The 21279-nt window shown below is 50.0% G+C and overlaps 1 protein-coding gene across 1 annotated transcript in view; it reads left to right on the top strand.

Annotated features, from left to right (window-relative positions):
• Nucleotides 1–16341, top strand: part of LOC143677434 (intraflagellar transport protein 140 homolog) — a 28539-nt gene extending 12198 nt beyond the window's left edge. The window contains exons 6-8 of the mRNA XM_077153385.1: nt 1205–1296; nt 5363–5469; nt 6026–16341. Of these exons, the coding sequence (XP_077009500.1) occupies nt 1205–1296; nt 5363–5469; nt 6026–6306 (480 nt within the window). The 3' untranslated portion in view covers nt 6307–16341. The remainder of the gene's footprint in view (nt 1–1204; nt 1297–5362; nt 5470–6025) is intronic.
• Nucleotides 16342–21279: the final 4938 nt, after the last annotated feature.

The following is a 21279-nucleotide window of genomic DNA, read 5'->3' as shown; positions in this document are numbered from 1 at the left end:
TCTCTGTGAGACCTTTTAACACTCCAGTAGATTAACCGAGACCCACCTGGACTGGGTGAATACATGTCCATCTAATCAGACGGTCCTTCCCCATAATATCACGTCAGGATTTGAGCAGGGCTTTTCTGGAGGACACTGCAGTTCAGAGCTGCACACCCAGTAAAGCTCTAGTCGTCAGACGCCGGGTTCCTGCCAAGCCCACTTCACCACCATGTCCTTTCCTGCTTAGCAAGACTGAAACTGGGGGTCTTTGTTTGGGGGCAGCTACCACGGCAATTGAGTGCTATTATATGTGTTCAGTTTACACATGAGGGCAGTAGAGAGAGTGGGCCGGTCACAGCATCATGGTGGAAGGGAGGCATCTGTGGGGAGTGGCTTCTCCTTGCAGGCCGTTCCCTGGGCTCTGGGCTACTGGGGGCTTCTGGGGGCCCACTGCTTCAGTTTGGGGAAGGGGATTGACAGGGAGGCCACAGACTGGGGTATCCCATGGCACCCCACCACTCTCCCTGCAGCCCCTTATCTTGCCTTCCCAGCAGAAAGGGCTGGAGCAGGGTCTACCCGAGCCTCCAGGTGGCTTCTCACCCTGAGTGCCTCGGGGTCTCTGGCCCGTATCTGCTGGTATGGAACTGCTGTACTACTCTCCACAGCTTCCCATAGTCCCTGGCACACCCTCGACTCCCTCATGCACAGGAGGAAGGGAACACAGTGCCCTTGAGGGACGGGTGTGGGGTCAGGACAGCAGCTCCAGGGGGGCTTTTGGTGCCACATGCTCCTGAATGGGGTTTGGGGGTGTCAGCTCCAGGGGTCTTTGGTGCTGCATGCTCCTTCCTGTACGGGAGTTGGGGGCATCAGCTCCAGGGGGCCTCTTGGTGCTGTGTGCTCCTGTATGGGGAGCCAGGGGCCAGTGTGCCCCTACCTGGGAGCCCATGTGGACTCTACATGTCCAGAAACAAGGAATCCTTGTCTTTCGGGAAACGCTGTGCTTTCGTGCAGACGCCTGGGTCTTATGAAGCTGATTTTTTAAGTCAGCGTCCCTCTGGTCACTTTGGGTCCCATAGCTTGGCAGTCAAGAAAGCAAGTTGCCATGCCACAGTCCCAGTGTCCAGGTCCCCTGCAGTCCTGGTCTGGCTGCTGGCCCTGGGCAGTGCTCTCTGCGCAGCCTCTGCATGCGTCCCACGTGTCTTCAGGTGTTTTCATTCCGCAGGTGAAGTTGAGCGGGAAGGCGGGCCACTGTGAAGACATGGCTCTGATCGAAGGTAGCCTCCTGGTGATGGCCATTGGGGAGGCAGTCCTCAGGTCAGTGGGTGCCCTTGGGTTGGTACTGTCACAGACAGCCCCCTTCAAGTTAACTCTTCGTCAGGGTGGGGCCTACACAGGGATAAGGCACCCACCACGCTGAGTTCCTGCACATGGGCCAGCCCGTGCACCAGCTCTACCGTCAAGGGACAATGCCTTGCAGACCCCAGGTCCCCTTCCCTGGAGGTCCCCCCACCCCATGGGACACCCATGTTTTGAGCTTTGTGTAAATGGAACTGCGTGTCGTCACCCACCTTGCGCTTGTAGGCTAGAGCTTCTGTGTGGTGGCAGGTTGGCGGGGGGGGTGGCGCTTCTGCCCCAAGGATACGCCACCTTGTGCGGGAGCTCTTTGTCTCCTGCTTGGGGTCTTCCTCTCAGCGACGGGGGGGGGGGGGGAGCTGTGCCGGTTCCCAGGGGGTTCGAAGGTAAGGTGTGGAGGGCGCACTAGGGAAAGAACGACTCGTGGGTACTGGCGGAGCTGGCAAGGCATGCACACCAGAACGTTTATTAGAGGAAGTACAATAGCTTATATACAGAGGTTTAGGAGGGCGGAGTTAGGGGCAAGAAATCAGATGGGGTTTGCTGATTGGCTGCGGGGTAATTATGACCTTATTAGGCCGCTAGAGAGGAAGCTTGGGGGCGGGGCGGGGGGGGGGGGGGAGTTGCTGAGAGCGGGAGGAGGAGTGGGTGTAGTTTTGGGGCTGCGAAAACAAAAGGGGGGTGGAGATAAGGGATAGGACGTCTCAGATGTTGCTAGGCAGGGGCCTTAGAGAGCGAGGCTACAATTGCATGTGGCAATTCCTCCTTTTTTGTTTTTAAAGAAAGCAGTTAGAGATGCAAAGGTAAAGGAGGAGAGGGAAAATTTTTAAAGATTTGTAAATTGAGAGGGTATAGGAAATGGGTAGAAGTGAGGGGGCCACCGTGGAGGTGGGTAGCTGGCGCCCCGGGGGCACAGCGAAGGGCAGTACGAACCCATACTCGCAGCCTCCCCCGTTTGGTCAGTGCTGCAGACATTTAAACCTTAGGGTGGGCTACACTGGCTAACCAAACCTGGGCTTAGTGGCGTTCGTTTGCATTAGTGGAGGAGTTTTGAAGAGTGAGTGCAGAGAGGGCGAGCAGTTGGGTTTGCTTTCGGGTGTTGGAGATTCGCTTGCAGATGCATTTGAGGGCTAGGAGGAACAAGAGGAGAATTAGTAAGAGAATTCCATAAAAAATTAGGTTCGAAGGCTGGAAGAGTGAGGCAAACTTGTGTGCGAGATCTGAGAAAATGGAAGCATTAAGTTTTGGGACAATAGTATTGTGTAAAGTGAGAATGTCTGATTGGAGCTTATGAGTGCGGTTCCAAAAGCAGTCGTTGTAGGCAGTGAAGATCCAATCCCGCAGGGAGAGGCGAGGAAGGGATTGGTTTACGGGAATAGGGGTTTTTGGTGCGAACAGCATAGGGGAGTTGTGGGGCCACCCAGTCGGAGGCGTTGATTGGGATCCAGAGTAGTCTAGGGTGCGGTATTCGTGATGGGGTAGATCTGTAAGTAGGACTTTTTCTGGCTTCCGGTTGTGTGTAGGCCGGCTGCGTCCAGATAGGCTATAGCAGGATTTGTCAAAGCGCTGAAAGAGAGAAGAAAAACATTTTTCTCAGGGAGAAACTTCTACCCTGGAGAGATTATTATTAGAAGGACGGGGGGAAGGTGTCTTAGAATTTAGTTCCGTGCGAGAGGTGTTATGCGAGCAGTGGCGCAAATTATTGGGGGGGCTGTGTGGTAATGCTAGCCCCCGCGGCTGTGGGAATGGCTCGTCCCCAGAGGGCTTGGCCGATGGTGGTTAGGAAACATTCCTTTGCAAAGTGGCCAGTTTTGCCACACTTAAGACAGCCTGAGGTGAGCGACATGGCGGTGGCAAGGGCCTGGGCCCGGGAGGAGGTTTGGAAGTCAATATTATTGCAAGCGAGCACCCAGTCATGTATCTCCTTTTCTTTTACTGGGATGGTTGCTTGTTTACAAGCGGGGTTTGTTCCCTCGAAAATGAGCTCTTTGGCGAGTGCTAGCTGGGCTTGCTCGCCTGCAACTTTTCGCTCGCAGGTTTCGATAACTCGCGAGACGAAGGAGGCGAAATCTTCCTCCCAGCCTTGAGTGAGTTCAGCAAACTTTTCGGGCTTAGAGGCTGAGCAGGTGCGGAAGGCTCGTAAAGCTACTTCTCTTAATTGAAGCCAGAAGCCTGGCGGGGCTTGCGCGTAATGCGCGGGTAGGGTGAAGGGGCCTGTTCCGGTGAAGGCCTCGGCCGGGAAGGGAACGCTGGAGGCATGGTTTGAAATAACTTGTTTCTCTGCTTCTGAGTGAAAATGAGCCTGCCAGTCAACGAATTGACCGGGGCTGAGGATGGCTCGTGCTAGGGAGAGCCAGTCAAAGGGAGTACACAACTGTTGGGACATTTCTTTAAGGAGATGAGTGGCATAAGGGCTGTTAAGGCCATCCTCCTTGACTGCCTTACGAAGGCGCTTAACCTCGTCAGGATTAAGCGGGTATCAAGGGAGAGGGCGTTGGGGAGAGGGTTGAAGATTCATCGGGAAACAGACAGGTTGCGGGGGCAGGGAGATGGGCTGTGGAGACATGGGCAGTGCGTGGGCGAAGGGGTTGGTAGGGTTAAGAGGCTTAGGGTGAAGGCTCCATGCCGAGTGAGGGGGGGTTCCCCAGGGGTTAGCGGTGCTCGCGACTAGCGCGGGCGGCGCCAACGGGGATGGGCTTGTGGGTGAGGCGGTAGTAGAAGATGGCGGACAGGGTGGGGCAGCGGCACAAAATGGCTGCCGGGGGTTTTCTCCAGTGAGGGCAGGGGGAGAGCACTTCCGGTCTTTGTTAGTTGAAGAAAGAGGAAGTGACTCGCTAGATGGTGGGAGGGAGGGGTAGATACAGTTCCTGTTTTTATCTGAGGAAGAAAGAGGAAGTTCGCCATTTTTGCCAGCCTCGAGGTTGCTCGGTTTAGGGGGGCTGAAGAGAGAATGAATGTTTTTTGTGCTAAGCGGGCGCTGCGCAGACATGGCCTCCCAAGCGGTATTGTCGGACGGAGGCCGCGAGCCTTGAAGGCAGGAGAACAGAAGGTCCCAGTAAACCGGGAGCTGGCGGACAAACACCTTGTATCGGTGGGAGTTTAGGAGGGCTGCTAAGGCGCGACTTATGGCGCCTGGTGAACGGCGATGCGGTTACCCTTATTTGAAGGGCAGTAAAAATAGATTTAAGAACAGCAGAGAGTGAAGGAGAAATTTGTTGGGGCAGTCGCCGACTGTGGGGGCCCTTACCTGTCGAGCGCGGCGAACGGGGCTGGAGAGGAGACGAGGAGAGTGCGGTCCCTGTTCGGGCGCCAACTGCGGGAGTCCTGCGTATCGGGTCTCCCGCCTGGGGTCTTCTTTCCAGAGGTGTGGGGGGGGAAACGTGCCGGTTTCCCCGGGGGCTCGGAGGTGTGGAGGGCGCGCGAGACAAAAGACAACTCGCGGGTACTGGCGGAGCTGGCAAGGCGTGCGCACCAGAACGTTTATTAGGGGAAGTACAGAGGTTTATATAGTGGTGAGGTGGAAATGGGGGGGGGCAGGGGAGGCGCGCTGCGTGATTGGTGAGGAGGCTAAGGGTGGCAGCGAGGGATTGGGTGTGCTGAGAGCAGAAAGGTCCAATGGAATGGCTTGAATATGATGTTGCCAGGCAGAGGGATATGATGTTGCCAGGCAGAGAAATATGGTGTTGCCAGGCAGAGAGCGAGAGGACGAAGGTTGGGCCAATCGGAGAGTGAGAAGACAGTGGTGCGATGTGAGGTCAGAAGTTGCTAGGTGGAGGGCCTGAGAGATGAGGCCGATATTACATCCGGCAACCTTGCGTGGTGACCATCCTTTCCTTGAACTGTTCTTTGTCACACACAGGGCACAGGAGAGTCCCAGATGCACAGCGGCCTTCCTTTCACAGACGCTATCTGAAGTGCCATGTCTCTTTCCTAATTTTTAAAGTTTTTCCACAGGTTCAACCAAACTCCCAAGTGGGAGAAATGCTCCTAGCTGAACCCTCCCTGGACTCTCTTCTTTCCATTGTAGATTTTGGGATTTAGAACGAGGCGAGAATTACGTACTGAGTCCAGAGGAGAAGTTTGGCTTTGAAAAAGGAGAGAACATAAACTGTGTTTCTTACTGTGAGGCCAAAGGTGAGACTGCTTGCCCAGCATGCGAGAAAGAGAACCTCAAGCCTTTTGCAAGGGGCTGCACAGTGGGCCTGGTGAGGAAGGGGGCTGGTCCCAGGCGGAAGGGGGACGGGCCTCCTTTCACACGTGTGAGCAAACCGCGGGTGGCAGGGAAGCGTTGCTGTCACATGAAGATAGAGGAGTCTGGTCAAAAGTGAGACCAGCCTGAGTGCACACAGTGATCTCTGTTCCCTCCTCACACCCCACTGAAAAGTGCAGGGCATCCCTGGGTGTGTGCGTGCGTGTGACGAGCCAGAGCAGACCGCTCTCCAGCTGTGTGCTCACTCTTCTGGCTTTGGGGAGACAGCGCTCAGCAAGGCAAACAGGAACCAGAGCAAACCAGAGAGAAAGCTCCCCGGCCCTCCCCTCACGCACATGCTGTGTGGTCACGCAGCCTACGAACCTGTGCGGGAAGACACAGGCCAGCAGCGGTAGCTCCTGGGCAGCGGAAGGGCTGGGATCTAGGACAGGGTGGTCTGAGAAGGGAGCTTGGGGTTGTTTTATCTCTTTGCCTTCTCAGGTACAAGGCACTGCTTCCCCGTAGGTCTCCTGGCAGCGGGAACCGACAAGGGATGTGTGGCCATGTGGCGGAGGGTACAGGGTCCCTGGAGCAGCCCAGGGTCCGAGGGCAGAGACCAGTGGGCCCTCCAGGCCCCCATGGAGCTTGAAGGGAACATCACGCAGATAAAGGTATGCCTCTCCGGGGCGTCAGGGGCTTTTGTCTGTTCTCCAGCTGAAGACTACATAAAAATGACCACGATAAATATTTTTAAAGTTCCTGTGGGTTTCAGCTGTAGATAGGGGACTGTGAACCTGTGTGGATCTCACTGTATCAGTCTCTTTCTCTCTGGATCATCCATCCATCCGACTGTTTCTTTGTATCAATCATTCTGTCTATATTAAAAACAACTTTATTGAGATACAGTTCAGACACCAAATGGTTGTTAGTATATGACAGCATTTTGCCACCATCACCACCATTGGTTTTAGACCATTTCATCACCCCAGAGGAAGCCCCGTGCCCCTCTCCCAGCCCGGTACCACTGACGTGCATGCTGGCTCTGTAGGCTTGCCCGTTCCAGGTGCTCCCTGTGAGCGGGGGTGTCTGTGAGGGGCTCCTCTCACTCAGCAGAACGTCCACTCGGCCCACCCGTGTTGCCGACCGTCTCAAGACTTCCCTCCTTTTGTGGCCCAGGCTGTGCATGGTGTGGAGAGGCCACGTTTTGTTGCTTCACTCAGTTGATGGATATTTGCATTGTTTCCGCCTTCTGGCTATTATGAGTAATGCTGATATGGACATGTGCACAACTTTTTGCATGGCTGTGTGTTTTCAGTTTCCGTGAGTTTATACTTTGGAGTGGAATCACTGGGCCATGTGGAAACTTTGCTTCACCTTTTGAGGAACTGCCAAGCTGTTTTCCAAAGTGGCCACACCATTTCTTTCTCTGTAACCTCACCAGCCTTCATGGTTATTTGTCTTTTCACTTACACCCATCCTAGTGGGGGTGTCGTGGCATCTCATTGTGGTTTTAATTTGCATTTCTCTAACGGACTGATGATGTTGAGCCTCTTTTCATTCACTGTTTGTCTGTCTCCCTTGGAGAAATGTCTATTCATCTCTTTTTATATTTTATATTGGATTATTTGTCTTTTTATTATTGAGTTATATTGTAGATATTCTAGATGTTATATTATTGAGTTATATATTCTAGATATGAGTCCCTTGTCAGATATATGATTTGCAAACCTTTTCTCCCATTCTGTGAGTTGTCTTTTCATTTATTGATAGGATCCTTTGAAAACCCAAACATTTTTAATTTTGGTATTGTCCAATATATCTGTGTTTTCTTTTATGCTTTGGTCCCTTGGTGTTATATTTAAGGGTCCATTGCCTAATCCAAAATCACAAGGACTTACCCCTGTGTTTTCTTTCTTTTTTTTCTACATTTTTATTGATAAATCTTCACACACATACAGTCCATACATGCTGTACAGTGGCTCACAATACCATCACATAGTTGTGTATTCATCACTATGATCGTTTTTAGAACATTTGCATCACTCCAGAAAAAGAAATTAAAATAAAAAAGAAAAAATTCATACATCCCATACTCTTTACCCCTCCTTCTGATTGACTACTAGTATTTCAATCTACCCAATTTTTTTACTCCTTATTCTCTCTATTATTTATTTATCTTTTAATCCATATTTTTTCTCTACTCATCTGTCCATACCCTGGATAAAAGGAGCATCAGACGCAAGGTTTTCACAATCACACAGTCACATTGTAAAAGCTATACAGTTATAAAGTCATCTTCAGGAATCAAGGCTACTGGAACACAGCTCAACAGTTTCAGGTACTTCCCTCTAGTCACTCCAATACATCATAAACTAAGAAGGGATGTCTATAGAATGCATAAGAATAACCTCCAGGAAAACCTCCTTGACTCTGTTTGAAATCTCTCAGCCACTGAGACTTTATTTTGTCTCATGTCTCTCTTCCCCATTTGGTCAAGAAGGCTTTCTCAATCCCATAATGCCACGACTTTGCTCATCTCCAGGAGTCATGTCCCACGTAAAGAGGGAGGGCAGTGAGTTCACCCATCAAGTTGGCTTAGAGAGAGAGGCCACATCTGAGCAACAAAAGAGGTTCTCTGGGGGTGACTCTTTGGCATAAGTATAAGTAGGCTAAGCCTGTCCTTTGCAGGCGTAAGTTTCATAGGGGCAGACCCCAAGATCAGGGACTCAGCCTATTGATTTGGTTGTCCCTGTGTTTTTCTTTTAAGACTTTTATAGTTTTAGCTCTTACATCATTTAAATCTTTGGTCTATTCTGAGTTTGTATTTGTGTATGGTTTGAGGTAGGGGTTTAACTTCATACTTTGGCATGTGGACATCCAGTTGTCCCAGTACCGTTTGTGGAAAAGGACATTCTTTCCTTCATTGAATTGTCTTGGCACCTTTTTCAAAAATTAAAAATAAATATTCAAGCTTCTTTTTGGACTCTCAATTCTGTTGCATTGATCTGTGTGTCTATCGTTGTGCTTGTAGCACACAGTCTTGATTACTGTAGCTTTTATAATAAAGTTTGAAATCAAGAGGTTTGAGTCTCTCGCTTGGCTAGAAGGGCACATGGTGAACATGGCGTTATCTGCTAGCTTTCTCTCCTGGCTTCCTCTCCAGCTTCCTTGAGGCATTTTCCTTCATCTCCAAAAGTTACTGGTTGGTAGACTCTCTGCTTCATGGTTCTGCAGTCTTCTCTGTTGTGGCATTCTCATGGCTCTGTTCTCTGCTCTGAATCTTCCTTTGTCCAAAATATTTCCTCTTTTATAGGATTCCAGTAAACTAATCAAGACCCACCTGGAATGGGTGGAGGCCTGTCTCCACCTAATCTAGTTTAGCAACCATTCTTGGTTGAGTCACATCTCCAGGGAGATGATCTGATTACAGTTTGAAATTTATAGTACTGAATAAGGATTAGAAGAAATGGCTGCCTTTACAAAATGGGATTAGGATTAACACATGGCTTTTCTAGGGTTCATACATCCTTTCAAACTGGCACATTCCACCCTCTGGACCCTAAGAAAGACATATTTTTCCCATATACAAAGTACATTAATTCCATCACAATATCAGAAATCCTTAAACCATTTCAGTAGCAGTGCAAATGAAATACAAAGTTAGAAACAGTACAGACTCCTATCAAAGTTAGTTACATGGTCTGTTCTAAGGCAGAATTATCCTCTGGCCCTGGACCTGTGAAACTCAGAACAAATTATTTGCTGCCAACATACAAAGGATGAACAGTTGTAGGATGCTTATACCGATTTCCATAGGGAGGAAGGAACACAGGGGTCACTGGGCCCAAGCAGTATCGAAAACCTGCAGGGCAAACTCCTTCAGAAAAGCAGAAAAACATACAGGTATTTCAGAAAGTCAAATGTCCAAAATACATATGATAAAAGATGCTCAACCTTCCCACTTAAGAAATCTAAACCAGAATTGAGGTGTCGTTTTGAGAGGTGTTTTGTTGGGAAGGTTGAAACGAGCCTGGCCTAGGATGGAAGTACGCAGGCCGCACTTCCAGCGCCTGACCCTTCCCCAGCAGCTCCCTGTCCGGGACCCTCCTTAGGAAAACGACCACCTCGGCGATGCCCCCCGCAGCCCCTGGGCACGCGAAAGGCCGGACATGAGGGGAGCGGCGGCTGCCTCAAGGGAAGGACGCGTCTCCCTGCCTCCATGTGTTTCGAATTTTGTGCCATGTGCCTACATCAGTAATTCAAAAAGTAGGCCTTTTGGAAGAGGAAAGGGGTGTGTGTATAGTCCAGCCAGGACCAGCTCCCCAGACGAGCCTTAACAACAGTGAGATGCAGAGCAGTGCACTCACGTGTCGTGACTGTGAAATAAGTGCACTGTGCTTACGTGCGCCTAAACAGATTCAAGATGCAGTCATTTCAGAACGAAAGAAAAGTTGGAAAAAAAGTCCACAGGATTCCCTCAGGCATTCTTCCATATTTCTTCTGTAATTTTCTTCCTAAACCCATGGTGACAGAGAGGCTTGTTTTTCCCATGAGCCATCTGAAAGCAGGTGGCAGCGCCGTAGCCCACTGCCCAGATGTGTGCGTGCAGGCCTGTGACGTGGCTGCAATCTCTTCAGGGCACCTCTTCCCACCAGTCCCACGGGGGTGTGTTCCAGGGAACAGAAGGGGACTGGGGTGAGCACACAAGCAGGCGGGAAACCGAGACACCAGAACTGGGTCCCAGCAGCCCTTCTGAGAGCTGGGAACCCGTGAGGATGAAGTGGAGGGCGTTGCCTTGGCCCCCACCCAGGAGAAAGCTCCTGCGAGACTCCTCCAAGACCTTTCCTTCTGGGGCCAGCCCAGGGTGATCAAGGTGTGGGGCTCCTCGAGATTTATAAACCCGCTCTCTAGAGTGAGGCCTGCCCCACAGGGATTAGCCCTGCCCTCACAGTGGTTGGCTCCACCCCACCCACAGGGATTAGCCACGCCCTCACAGTGGTTGGCCCTGCCCTGCAGGGATTACCCTGTACTCTGGGGGTTGACAACGCCCCCAGTTATTAGCCCCGCCCCATGGGGGATTAGCTCTGTCCACTAGGGGTGGACCCCGTGCTGCAGGCGTTAGTCCTGCCCAATGGAGGCTGCACGGTGATAGCTGCACCAGCCAGCCCTCCACCCTCTCCCCAGCCCTCGGTGCTTTACCTTGCTGAGCCCTCTGAGCTCCTGCAGGAGGGGCTGCTCTTACAGTCCTACACAGGTGAGGAAACAGGGTGTGGAGGGGTGACGCCCCTGCCCAAAGTTGCACAGCCTGCAAGTGCTGGAGTAGGGATTCGAACTCAAAATTCGTAGGAGCCCCGTTACCCTGCAGGCGAGGGCCCAGCCCCCACTGCTTTGTCAGGTGCCCTGCCAGGATGTTTTTTTAAAAAATAGTATATTCAATTTTACTTGAATTTAAAAGAAGAAAAAGAAACCAAGTGAAATTAAAGGACTTGTCTAACTTCACTACTAGAATAACTAGTTTCCACGAAAAAACTGAAAACTGCAGTCATTTGGGACCAATTCCAACCTTAGGCCTTAGGGACCTAGCCAAGGACCAGGAAGTCTGCCCTTTCCCATCCCCTACGCCTCCCACCTCGGGTTTTTACCATAATATTTGTGGAACGCCTCCATCCTATGTGTAGATGGATTCCACACTGGCTAGGAGCTCCGTAGCCTTAACCTCTTCATTCCCTAATTGTTCAGTTTTTTGGCTCAGCTTCACCCCAAAGAGGTTTCCCCCAAGGGCTCCTGGGTGCAGTATTTCCCACGTTATTAGAGTACATGGGCGTGTTCCTGTCCTCCTGTGGAGAGCCTCTGGACAGCCTGCCCTCCTGTTCTCTCAGGTGCTAGGCTTTTCCCTACATCTCGTTCCCTTCGTGCCTGGCACGGGCTGGGCTCGGGTGTGGGCTCTGTGCCTCCGTGGAATGAACACGCGCGTGGGTGTGTGGGCGGAGGCCTGGCGGCAAGTGTGTGGGGGTGGCACCGACCTGCTCCAGTTCCTTGCCAACCAGGGCAGATGCGGCTGGGGGGACCTCAGATGCAACTGCTGTTTGCTGGCAGTCATGGTGTGGGGAGCACGCTGGTGGCGAAAGTATTTACCATAATACAAAGGAAAAAAAAACAACAACCTTGGGCTAAATGCCACTGAGTGTAACAATATTTATGAGTTATTTTGTATCCTGTGCTGTGACCCCCACTGATGTTGGGGGTCAGTTCTCCCCTGCAGAAACCTGCAGCCGCTTCCTGGTTTACCCCAGAAGGACCAGAGGCGTGGCTGACGGGTCCTGACAGAGGCCTCCAGTTCAGGGTGTGCTGTGCCTTACCTCACCAGCCCGACCCAACCTTCTGCTCACTAAAGAATTAGGCCTAAACAGTGACTGAGTATGTGTTGGATTCAGTTGTCAGCTTGGCCAGGTGAGCATACCTAATCTTGTTGCTGCGGACATAAGCCATCTGTTGCCAATTACATCTGCAGTCAGCTAGGAGGCGTGTCTGCTGCAGTGAAAGACGTTTGACTTAATTGGCTGGTGCTTAAATGAGAGAACAATGTAGCACAGCCTGAGCAGCTCAGCATACCTCATCTCAGCACTTGCAGCTCAGCCCAGGCCTTTGGGGATGGAGAAAGAAGTCACCCGGGGAAAGTTGTTGGAACCCAGGGGCCTGGAGAGAAGACCAGCAGAGACCATCCTGTGCCTTCCCACGTAAGAAAAAGCCTCAGTGGAAAGTTAGCTGCCTTTCCTCTGAAGAACTAACAAAATAAATCCCCTTTTATGAAACGCCAGTCCGTCTCTGGTGTGTTGCATTCCAACAGCTAGCAAACTAGAACAGAGTATTTATTTAGATCCTAATGTTTCAGTAGTCATTTGAAGAAATGGTGCACATGCTGAAAGAATATCATATTTATGTTTTCTCCTTAAAGAACTGATGCTCTTTAAGAGCATCAGAGTGCAACCTTGTTTGGAATATGGCCTTTGCAGGTGGGATCAGCTAAAGATCTCGAGAGGAGGCCACGCTGGATTAGGGTGGGCCTTGACTCCAGCGACGGGTGACTTTATAAGAACAGGAGGAATGCAGAGAAGAAGGCTACATGATGACAGATGCAGAGGTGGGGGTGATGTGGCCACAAGCCAAGGAAATCCCACCTCAACAGAAGCTAGGAGAGGCCAGGACGGAACCAGCCCTGTTGACACCTTGACTTTGGACTTGCGGCCTCCGGAACTGGGAGAGGGAACTGTCTGCTGTTTTAAGCCCCCAGTTGTGGGTCTTTGCTAGGCCACAACACCCTGCAGAGCCCCTCAGGCCTGGGCCCGCACACATCCCTCTCTTCCACACGGGGTTTCACAGGCACTTGCTTTCCATCAAAGTGCCTGCAGAGACCCCATTTCAAAAGATGCAACGGCATGGAAAAGGAAGATGCTCAATACATTGTTGAAACTGAACTGCCTCCACCCGGTCCCTCACATAGTTTCTGTCACTGCATTTCCCTGGAAATTCTAGAATATCCCCCATGGCCGCTGCAGCAGTGCCCAGGCACATGATGCAGTGTTTGGGCACTGCCACTCACACACGGGTGATGCAAGTTAACATAAAGTCCATTAAGAACACCCAAAGTTATCTGTGTGACACCTGAGATCCAGAGCTAGAGCTCTGCAGCTTTGAAAGTCAGCATTATCCCACACAGCAATGGTATAAACACTGAAAAAGAGATCAGACTTCAATTAGAGATATGAATGAAGCTGATCTGGGTAGGACCAAGGTAAATCAGTCTGTAGGGTAAATGATGACATTGACTGTGTGCTGGTTTGAAGCTGTTGTGTATCCCGGAAAAGCCATGTTCTTTAATCCTGATTCAATATTGTGGTTGGGACCTGTGCTGGTTTGAAAGGATGTATGTTCCCTAGAAAAGCCATGTTTTAATCTAAATCCCATTTCGTAAAGGCAGAAAAATCCCTATTCAATACTGTATGTAATTAGATCATCTCCCTGGAGATGTAAGCCAATCAGGAGCGGTTGTTAAACTGGATTAGGGGAATGTGTTTCCACCCATTTGGGTGGGTCTTGATTAGTTTCTGAAGTCCTATAAAAGAGGAAACATTTTGGGAGATTCCGAGGGAGACTCAGAGAGAGCAGAGCAGAATGACATAGCCGTAAGAAGCAGGGAGCCCCACAAGCCAGTGACCTTTGGAGATGAAGAAGGAAAACGCCTCACAGGGAGCTTCATGAAACAGGAAGTCAAGTGAGAAAGTAGCAGATGATGCCTTGCTCGCTATGTGCCCTCCCAGCGGAGAGAGAAACTGTGACTGTGTTTGCCACGTGCCTTTCCAGGTGAGGGAAACGCTGAACATTATCAGCCTTCTTGATCGAGGTATATTTCCCTGGAAACCTTTGATTGGACAATTCTATAGACTTGTTTTAATTGGACATTTTCTCGACCTTAGAACTGTAAATTAGCAGCTTATTAAATTCCCCTTTTTAAAAGGCATTCTGATTCTAGTATATTGCATTCCAGCAGCTAAAACAGGACCTTTTTGATTAGGTGGTTTCCATGGAGACGTGTCTCCGCCCATTAGAGGTGGGTCACTTTCTAGAGTCCTTTAAGAGGGAACCATTTTGGAAAAAGCTTCAGAGCTGACAGAGCCAATATGAGATCCAGACATTTGGAGAAGCAGAGAGAAAATGCCCCTGTGGAAACTGTTTGAAACCAGAAGCCAAAGACTCAGCATTTCCAGCTGATAGAGGTGTCCTGGACCCATCGACCTTTCTTGAGTCAAGATATCTTTCCCTGGATGCCTCAGTTTGGACATTTTTATAACCTGAGAAATATAAATTTGCAAATTAATAAATTCCCTTTATAAAAGCAGCTGGATTTCTGGTATATTGCATTCCAGCAGCTTTAGCAAACCAAAACAGACTGTATTTTAAAACTTCATCTTCTCTCCCAGAAAACCTCTTTTGTTGCTCAGATGTGGCTTCTCTCTAAGCCAATTCAGCAGGTGAACTCACTGCCTGCCCCCCTATGTGGGACATGAATCCTAGGGATGTAAATTTCCCTGGCAATATGGGACAGAATTTCCGGGATTCTCCCGGACCCAGCATCATGGGATTGAGAGAGCCTTCTTGACCAAAAGAGGGAAGAGAGGAATGAGAAGTGTCAATGGCTCAGAGATTTCAAACAGAACCGAGAGGTTATTCTGGAGGTTATGCATTATATAGATAGCCTTTTTTAGTTTATAGTGTATTGGAATGACTAGAAGGTAGTACCGGTAACTGTTGAACTGCATTCCAGTAGCCTTGTCCATAGGAGTGAGGCATGATAATGTTTGTCTTTTTGTTCCTGACACTTCATTCAACATACAGTCCTTAACTTTTATTGCCTTACTTGCATGCCTCACAACTTCATTCCTTCTTGTGGCCACTCAGTCATCAATTGCCAATAGCCTTGAGTCTTGAAGATGAGTGAATAACTAGAGAGCTCTTTTAAGGTCTGTCAGTGTGACTATGAAAACTTTGTCCCTGGCACTCCCTTTATGCAGTGTATTGACAGATGAGTAAGAAAAAAAGACAAAAATTAAATGAACAAAAGGGGGTGGGGGACTGCAAGTTTTGGGTGTTCTTTTTCTTTTCCTTTTTATTTTCTTAAAAGAAAATGTACAGGGTTCCTATTTGGAATGTTGGAAATATTTTGTTAATGGACAGTGATGATGGTAGCTTGACATTGTGAACATAATTAACACTGAGATATATATCTGAATGTGGTTAAAAGGGGAAATGTTATATTGTATGTATGGCAATAAGATAAAAAATTTTAATTCCATGAAACTGTATTATATAAGCAGTAACCCCTAAGTTAAACCATGGGCTATAATTACAATTACAGAAATGTGCTTTCAGAGTTGTAACACATGTACCACACCAACGCAGGGTGTTACTAATAGGGTGGTATATGGGAATCCTGTATTTTATGCATGATTTTACTATAAAACCACAATTTCTCTAGGAAAAATTTAAAGGAAAAAGAAAAAAGAGAAAAGAATTCCCAAAGGGTGCAAAAGAAGACACCCTCTTCTAATTAGAGCCTCCGCCCTGTCAGTTGCCACTCGTGTAAAGTCCTGTGAAGAGAAGTTCAAGTGCAGTCACTGTGCTAGGGCTCAGTCCTCCCCTTCCATCCTTGTGTCCTCTCTGTGCCACCTGAATGCCACTGCGAGTGGATGGCTGGAGTGTGCGGGGTGCAGGGAAGCCGCTGGCCCAAGGCAGGTGTGCCCAACCCTGCTACACTGCAGGGGAAGGGATACTCAGATCCTGAACAAGATGTGATGAACTTCAGGCCCCAGGACTGGGATAGGACTTCAGCCAAAGGGGGAGGAAGGGGTGGAGGGAGGCTCCTGGAGGGCTGTGGGCAAGAACGCCTAGGAGACACAGTAAGTCGAAAGGCCCGAGGCACGAAAGGGTTCCCTGATCAGTGGGAAGGCCGCAGAGGGGAAGAAGGGCTCTGGGCCACCCAAGGGAGCTGGGGGCCAGTAGAAAGAGAGACAGGCACTGAAAAGCTGAAAACGGCTGGCAGTTGGGGGTGGGGGGCAAGGCAGCTGTGCAGAAGAGGGGGTAGAGGTTTGGACTAGGGAGCTGGCAGCAGGGGGCAGGGTACTGCTGCCTAGGGATGTATTTTGGAAGGAAAATTAAGAAACTAGTGAAGGCACAGTGGGGTGATGCCCAGGTTTCCTACTGAGTACCTGGGAGGGTCATCGATCAACTGGGGGGTGAGTACCTGAAGGGTGAACACCTGGGAGAAGTGAGCACCTAAGGGGTGAGACCTGGGGGGGGAGTGGTGAACACCGGGTGGGGGTGAATTCCTATGGAGGGGGTTGAGCACCTGGAGGTGAGCACCTGTGGGGGGGAGGGGAGCACCTTGGGGGATTGAGCACCTGGGGGTGAACACCTGTGGGGGTGAGCACCTTAAAGAGGATGATCACCTGGGGATGTGTGAGTACCTTGGAGAGTTGAGCACTTGGGGGTGAAAACCTGTGTTGGGGGGGTAAGCATCTGTGGGGGTGAGCACCTGGTGGGATGAGCACCTTGGGAGAGTTTGAATCTATTATGTACCCAAAAGCCATGTTTTAATCCTGATCCATTCTAGTGGGAGCAGCTGATTCAATACTGCAGGTTGGAATTTTGATTAGATTATCTTGAGGAGCTATGACGTACACAATCGTGGGTGTGACCTTTTGATTAGATGGAGATGTGACTCCACCCATTCCAGGTGGGGCTTGATTAGTTTACTGGAGTCCTTTAAAAGAGAAGACATTTTGGAGAGAGACAGAGCTGACAGAGAGTGAGCCAACAGAAATTTCAGAGCCCAGAGCTGACACAGATGCTGATATTTGGAGAACAGAGACATGGATGTTTGGAGATGCTTGGAGCCCAGCAGATGTTGCCATGAGATGTTAAGCAAGCCAGAACCTGGAGAGAGCCAAGGGAAGCCAAGAGATTAAAGTCAGACCTGGAGAAGCAAAGTAAGGAACCCCCACAGGAACAGAGGCTGAGAGCAACAGAGCCCAGGAGCAAGGGACCTGCAGGTGCCAGCCACATAACTACCCAGCTGACAGAGGTGTTCCTGACCCATCAGCCTTTCTTGAATTAAGTTGTCTTTGCCTTAGTTTGGGCATTTTTATAGGCTAGAACTGTAAACCTGTAACTTATTAAATTTCCCTTTTTAAAGGCCGTTCCAATTTCTGTTTATCTCATTCCTACAGCTTGTAAACTAATTCAGGGGGTGAGCACCTGGGTGAGTGGGGGGGGTGGGGGGTCCTGACTCCGTTTACTGAGATGGGGAGGGCAGGGTCCAGAGCAGGCTGGGGATAAGGGTGGACCCAGAAGGCAATGGACCAAGTTCCCCACCACGACCTCGTGAGGCTCTCTGGGTCCTAGGTCACAGATGAGGGCCTTCAGGGGTCCAGCAGCTCAGGACGGCACCATCAGGACCTGGGCTGATCCCTGGGCCATGCCCAGATGTCCTGAGGCCTCAGTTCGACACAGGGCAAACCCTGTCTCCTGAGAAGCCAAGTGTGCCTGCAGGAAATGAAGTCCCTGTCCCAGTCTGGTAGCATTGGCCTCAAATCTGTTTAGGGCTGCAGGCCCTGCTCCAACCCACACTGGCTCCAGGAAGGGCCTCTCCACCCTGGTCCTGGCCCTCCTCCCAGGAAGCCCTTCACCCCTGGGTTGTCGCTGTACCCCAGGCCTGCACACTCAAGGCGCAGTTGTCCATCAATGACCCGTCCTGGCCCCGTCCTTGCCGAGTTGACTCTATAAATAATCTGGAAGGCTGGGGTCTGATTCAGAATGCCAGGCCCCACAGGGAACTGCAGCCCACCCTTCCTTTTTCCTTCCACCCTCTGCTGCCCAGAGGCCTGCGTGAGTCCTGCAGCCCTAGGCCCATGCCAACTCTGCTCCCATCTGGCCAGGCCATCTTCCCACCCACAGGGTGGCTACCGGAGGGCCAAGATGGCCTCATCGCAGGGTCACAACCCCCTCTACTCCTAGGCCACGGCTTACATGCTGGCCTCGAGCTAGCAGGGTTTATGGAAGAGCCCAGGTGGATATAGCTGGCCTTCATCTAGATCCTCTTCCTGGTCAGCTCCTGGGGGCCCCAAACTCTCCCACCCAACCCTTGCTGGTTGGGTGGTTCTCACAAGCCCCTCTGCTCCACCCAGGCCCAGGTATGTGAGCCAGTCCTGACCATTAGCACATCCCTGTCTCCAGTCACAATGATTGGTTCAGGGAGGGGTGCCTGACCCCAGCTGGGCCAATGCAGGGACCTCTGGAGAGGGTGAACTTGTGGGTATACAAGGGGAAACCACCTAGGGATAGCCCGCCTGACAGTGCAGCCTTTGCAGACGAACACAGACCCATGATGAAAATGCAGACTACTGGATCCAGCCATGCCTGAAGGAAGTGGTCTTCTTTCTAGCATTTTGGTCACACAAATCAAGAAATTTCCCTTATGCTCAAGAATGTTTGGGCTGGTGTCAGCACTCAGAAGGGTCCTGACCAGCCAGGGACTGAGCTGCACAATGGCCAACACCGGGGCAGACAGAGGGGTCAAGAGCAGAGTGAGCCTGAGCAGCAAGATGCTGCCAGGGCAGAAAATCAGGGCCATGGGTCACCTCCCCAGAAGCAAATTGGGGAATTTGGGGTGGAATTGGGAGGATCAGGCCAATGTCCTTCAGACTTCAGGGGCAGAAAGACTCACTGACCTGAGCACTGCCAGGATTTCTAAGGTCTGGACAAAGGTGTGCGGCAGCCAAATTCCAGATTGGTTTAACCCTCCTACCTTAGTTTCCCACAGACTTGGAGGTTTAAAACAGCAGACGTTTACACTCTCACAATTCTGGAGGCCAAAGGTCCAAAATCAAGTGTTGACAGGTGATAACTTTAAGAGGCTCTGAGCGAAGCTGCCCTCTGCCTCTGGCCTCCGTGTGGTGGCAGCGGTCCAATGTTCTCTGACTCGCCCCCATTTCTTTCCAATCTCTGCCTTCATCTCCACAGGCCCTTCTTTTCCCTGTCCCTGTGTGCTCTCCTCCTTTTATAAGATCACCCACCATGCAGATGATGTCATTGTGAGATCCTTAACTATTTACATCTGAAAAGACCCTGTTTCCAAATAAGGTCACATTCTGAGGTTCTGGGTGGACATGAAGGGGGGTGGGGTGCTCTTCACCCCCCCCCCCTCGGTAAATAGGTCATTTGTGATTCCTCACTGCTGTTCATATTCTGTCTTCTGTAATGAACATTCCCAGGGCTGGGAGCTGTGGGAAATACACACACCTACCAGTTATGCCCTGCCACTTGTCCTTTGCACGCCCACTGGCACTTGCCCAGGATGCATGCGGTGGGGGAGGACACTGGCGCTGCGCATGGTGCAGGAGGGGGCCTGAGGCCACACGGGGTGCTAACAGGGGCCGCTGCACGGGACAGTGCAGGCGCGGGGTTCCTCCCCTGCTGGAGGTGCCTTCTGGGGTGGGGGGTGGGGGGTGCGATGGAGCAAGACCCCCCCAGGCTCTGTCCAGTCGCATAGCAGCAGCCTGCCCCTCTGTGCTTCTGGGTCTCCACCTCTAAAATACAGGCAGCCCCAAGGCTGCGGCTCCTTGAAAACGCTCCAGGAAGACTTTATTGGGGATACCCTCGACTCTGCAGGAAGGGCCTCACAATTCAGAGCCCTTGGGTTTTTCTGCAAAAAACAATGAAACAATTATTGAGCGCTTACCGCCTGACAGGCAGTTTCTTTTAGCGCTTTGCATACATTAGCTAATTCAGTCCTCCCACGGAACTCGGGAACTTCAGATGCGAAGGCCCAGGCAGACAGAGGTCTAACGGCTGACCCGCTTTCCGCATTGACCGTCGATGGGGGTGGGGGGAAGTGTCCCCCCATTTTCTCTTCTCTCAAAGGGTTTGTGTGAGACAGGGATAATTGTGTTGTTTAGGAAAACTCCTCAGTGAAACCATCTGAACCTAGAATTTTCATTGTGGGAAGGTTCTCAATTGTGGATGAAATTTATTTAATTAGCATAAGACTACCCAGATTTTCTATTTCTCTACTCTTAGTTTGGTAAATTGTATTTAATCTAAATTTTCAAATTTATTTTCACAAAGTTGTTCCTACTAGCCTCTTATCCTTTTCAGGATCTGCAGCCCTGTCCCCCCTTTCTTTCCTAATATTGGAATTTGAGTTTTCTTTTTTAAAAAAATCAATCTTTCCAGTTTTTATTAATCCTATTAATCTTTTCAAAGAACTCATTTTTGGCTTTGTTGATTTTCTCTATTTTTTTGCTTTGTTTACTTGATTTCTGCTTTTGATTATTTCCTTTCATCTTTGGGTTTAATTTGCTGTTCTAGCTATTTGAGTTGGAACATTGATTTTCAAATTGTCTTCTTAGAACTATAAGTTTCCTCCTAAGCACTGCTTTTGCTGCATTCCTCAAAGTTTATGTCATATTTTCGTTATTATTCACTTTAAAATATCTTGCAACTTCTGTTGTGATACTTGATCCATTGATTATTTTGAGGTGTAATATTTAATTTATAGACATTTGGATACTTTCTAGTAGTTTTTCTGTTATTGAGCTTTCATTTAATTCAGAGAGGACATCCATAGGATTTCAATCCTTTGACATTTGTCCAGACTTGTTTATGACCCAGGATAGAGTCTATTTTGGCAAACATCCTTTGTGCACATGGAAAGAACATGTGTTCTATAGTTGTTGGTGGCAACTAAGCTTTTAGAAGAAAACACAGGAGAATATCCTCATGAAAAAAGCACTAATCACAAAATAAAAGACTGACAAATTGGACTTCATTAAGATTACATTCTTTTGCTTAAAAGCAAAAGCAAAAGCAAAGCACTGCATAGGAGATGTTTGCAATACAGGTATCAGACCCAGGACGTGCATCCTAGCTATATAAAGTACCTCTACAAATCAATAAGAAAAAGATGGACAACTCAAATTAAAACTGGAGCTCTGGAACCAGCGTTCCAGAGCTAGACTCTAATCGCTGCGTAAAGGGGGCACAGACCCGCCGGGCCCCTTCAGAGTGTGTCCCGGGAACTCGGTCGTTTCTCCTTAAGCCGGGAGGCGACGAGCGAGGCGCGGCGGCTCCACCCCCGGGGGATGCCTTTTCCTTAGAAGGCGATGCCTAAGCCGAGCTTCTCGCTGGCGGGAGTCGCGCCC

The sequence above is a fragment of the Tamandua tetradactyla genome, chromosome 3 (genome assembly GCF_023851605.1).
Source record: "Tamandua tetradactyla isolate mTamTet1 chromosome 3, mTamTet1.pri, whole genome shotgun sequence".
Taxonomy (NCBI): Eukaryota; Metazoa; Chordata; class Mammalia; order Pilosa; family Myrmecophagidae; genus Tamandua; species Tamandua tetradactyla.
The sequence above is the reverse complement of the archived record's forward strand: the minus strand, read 5'-3'. Positions and strand labels throughout refer to the sequence as shown.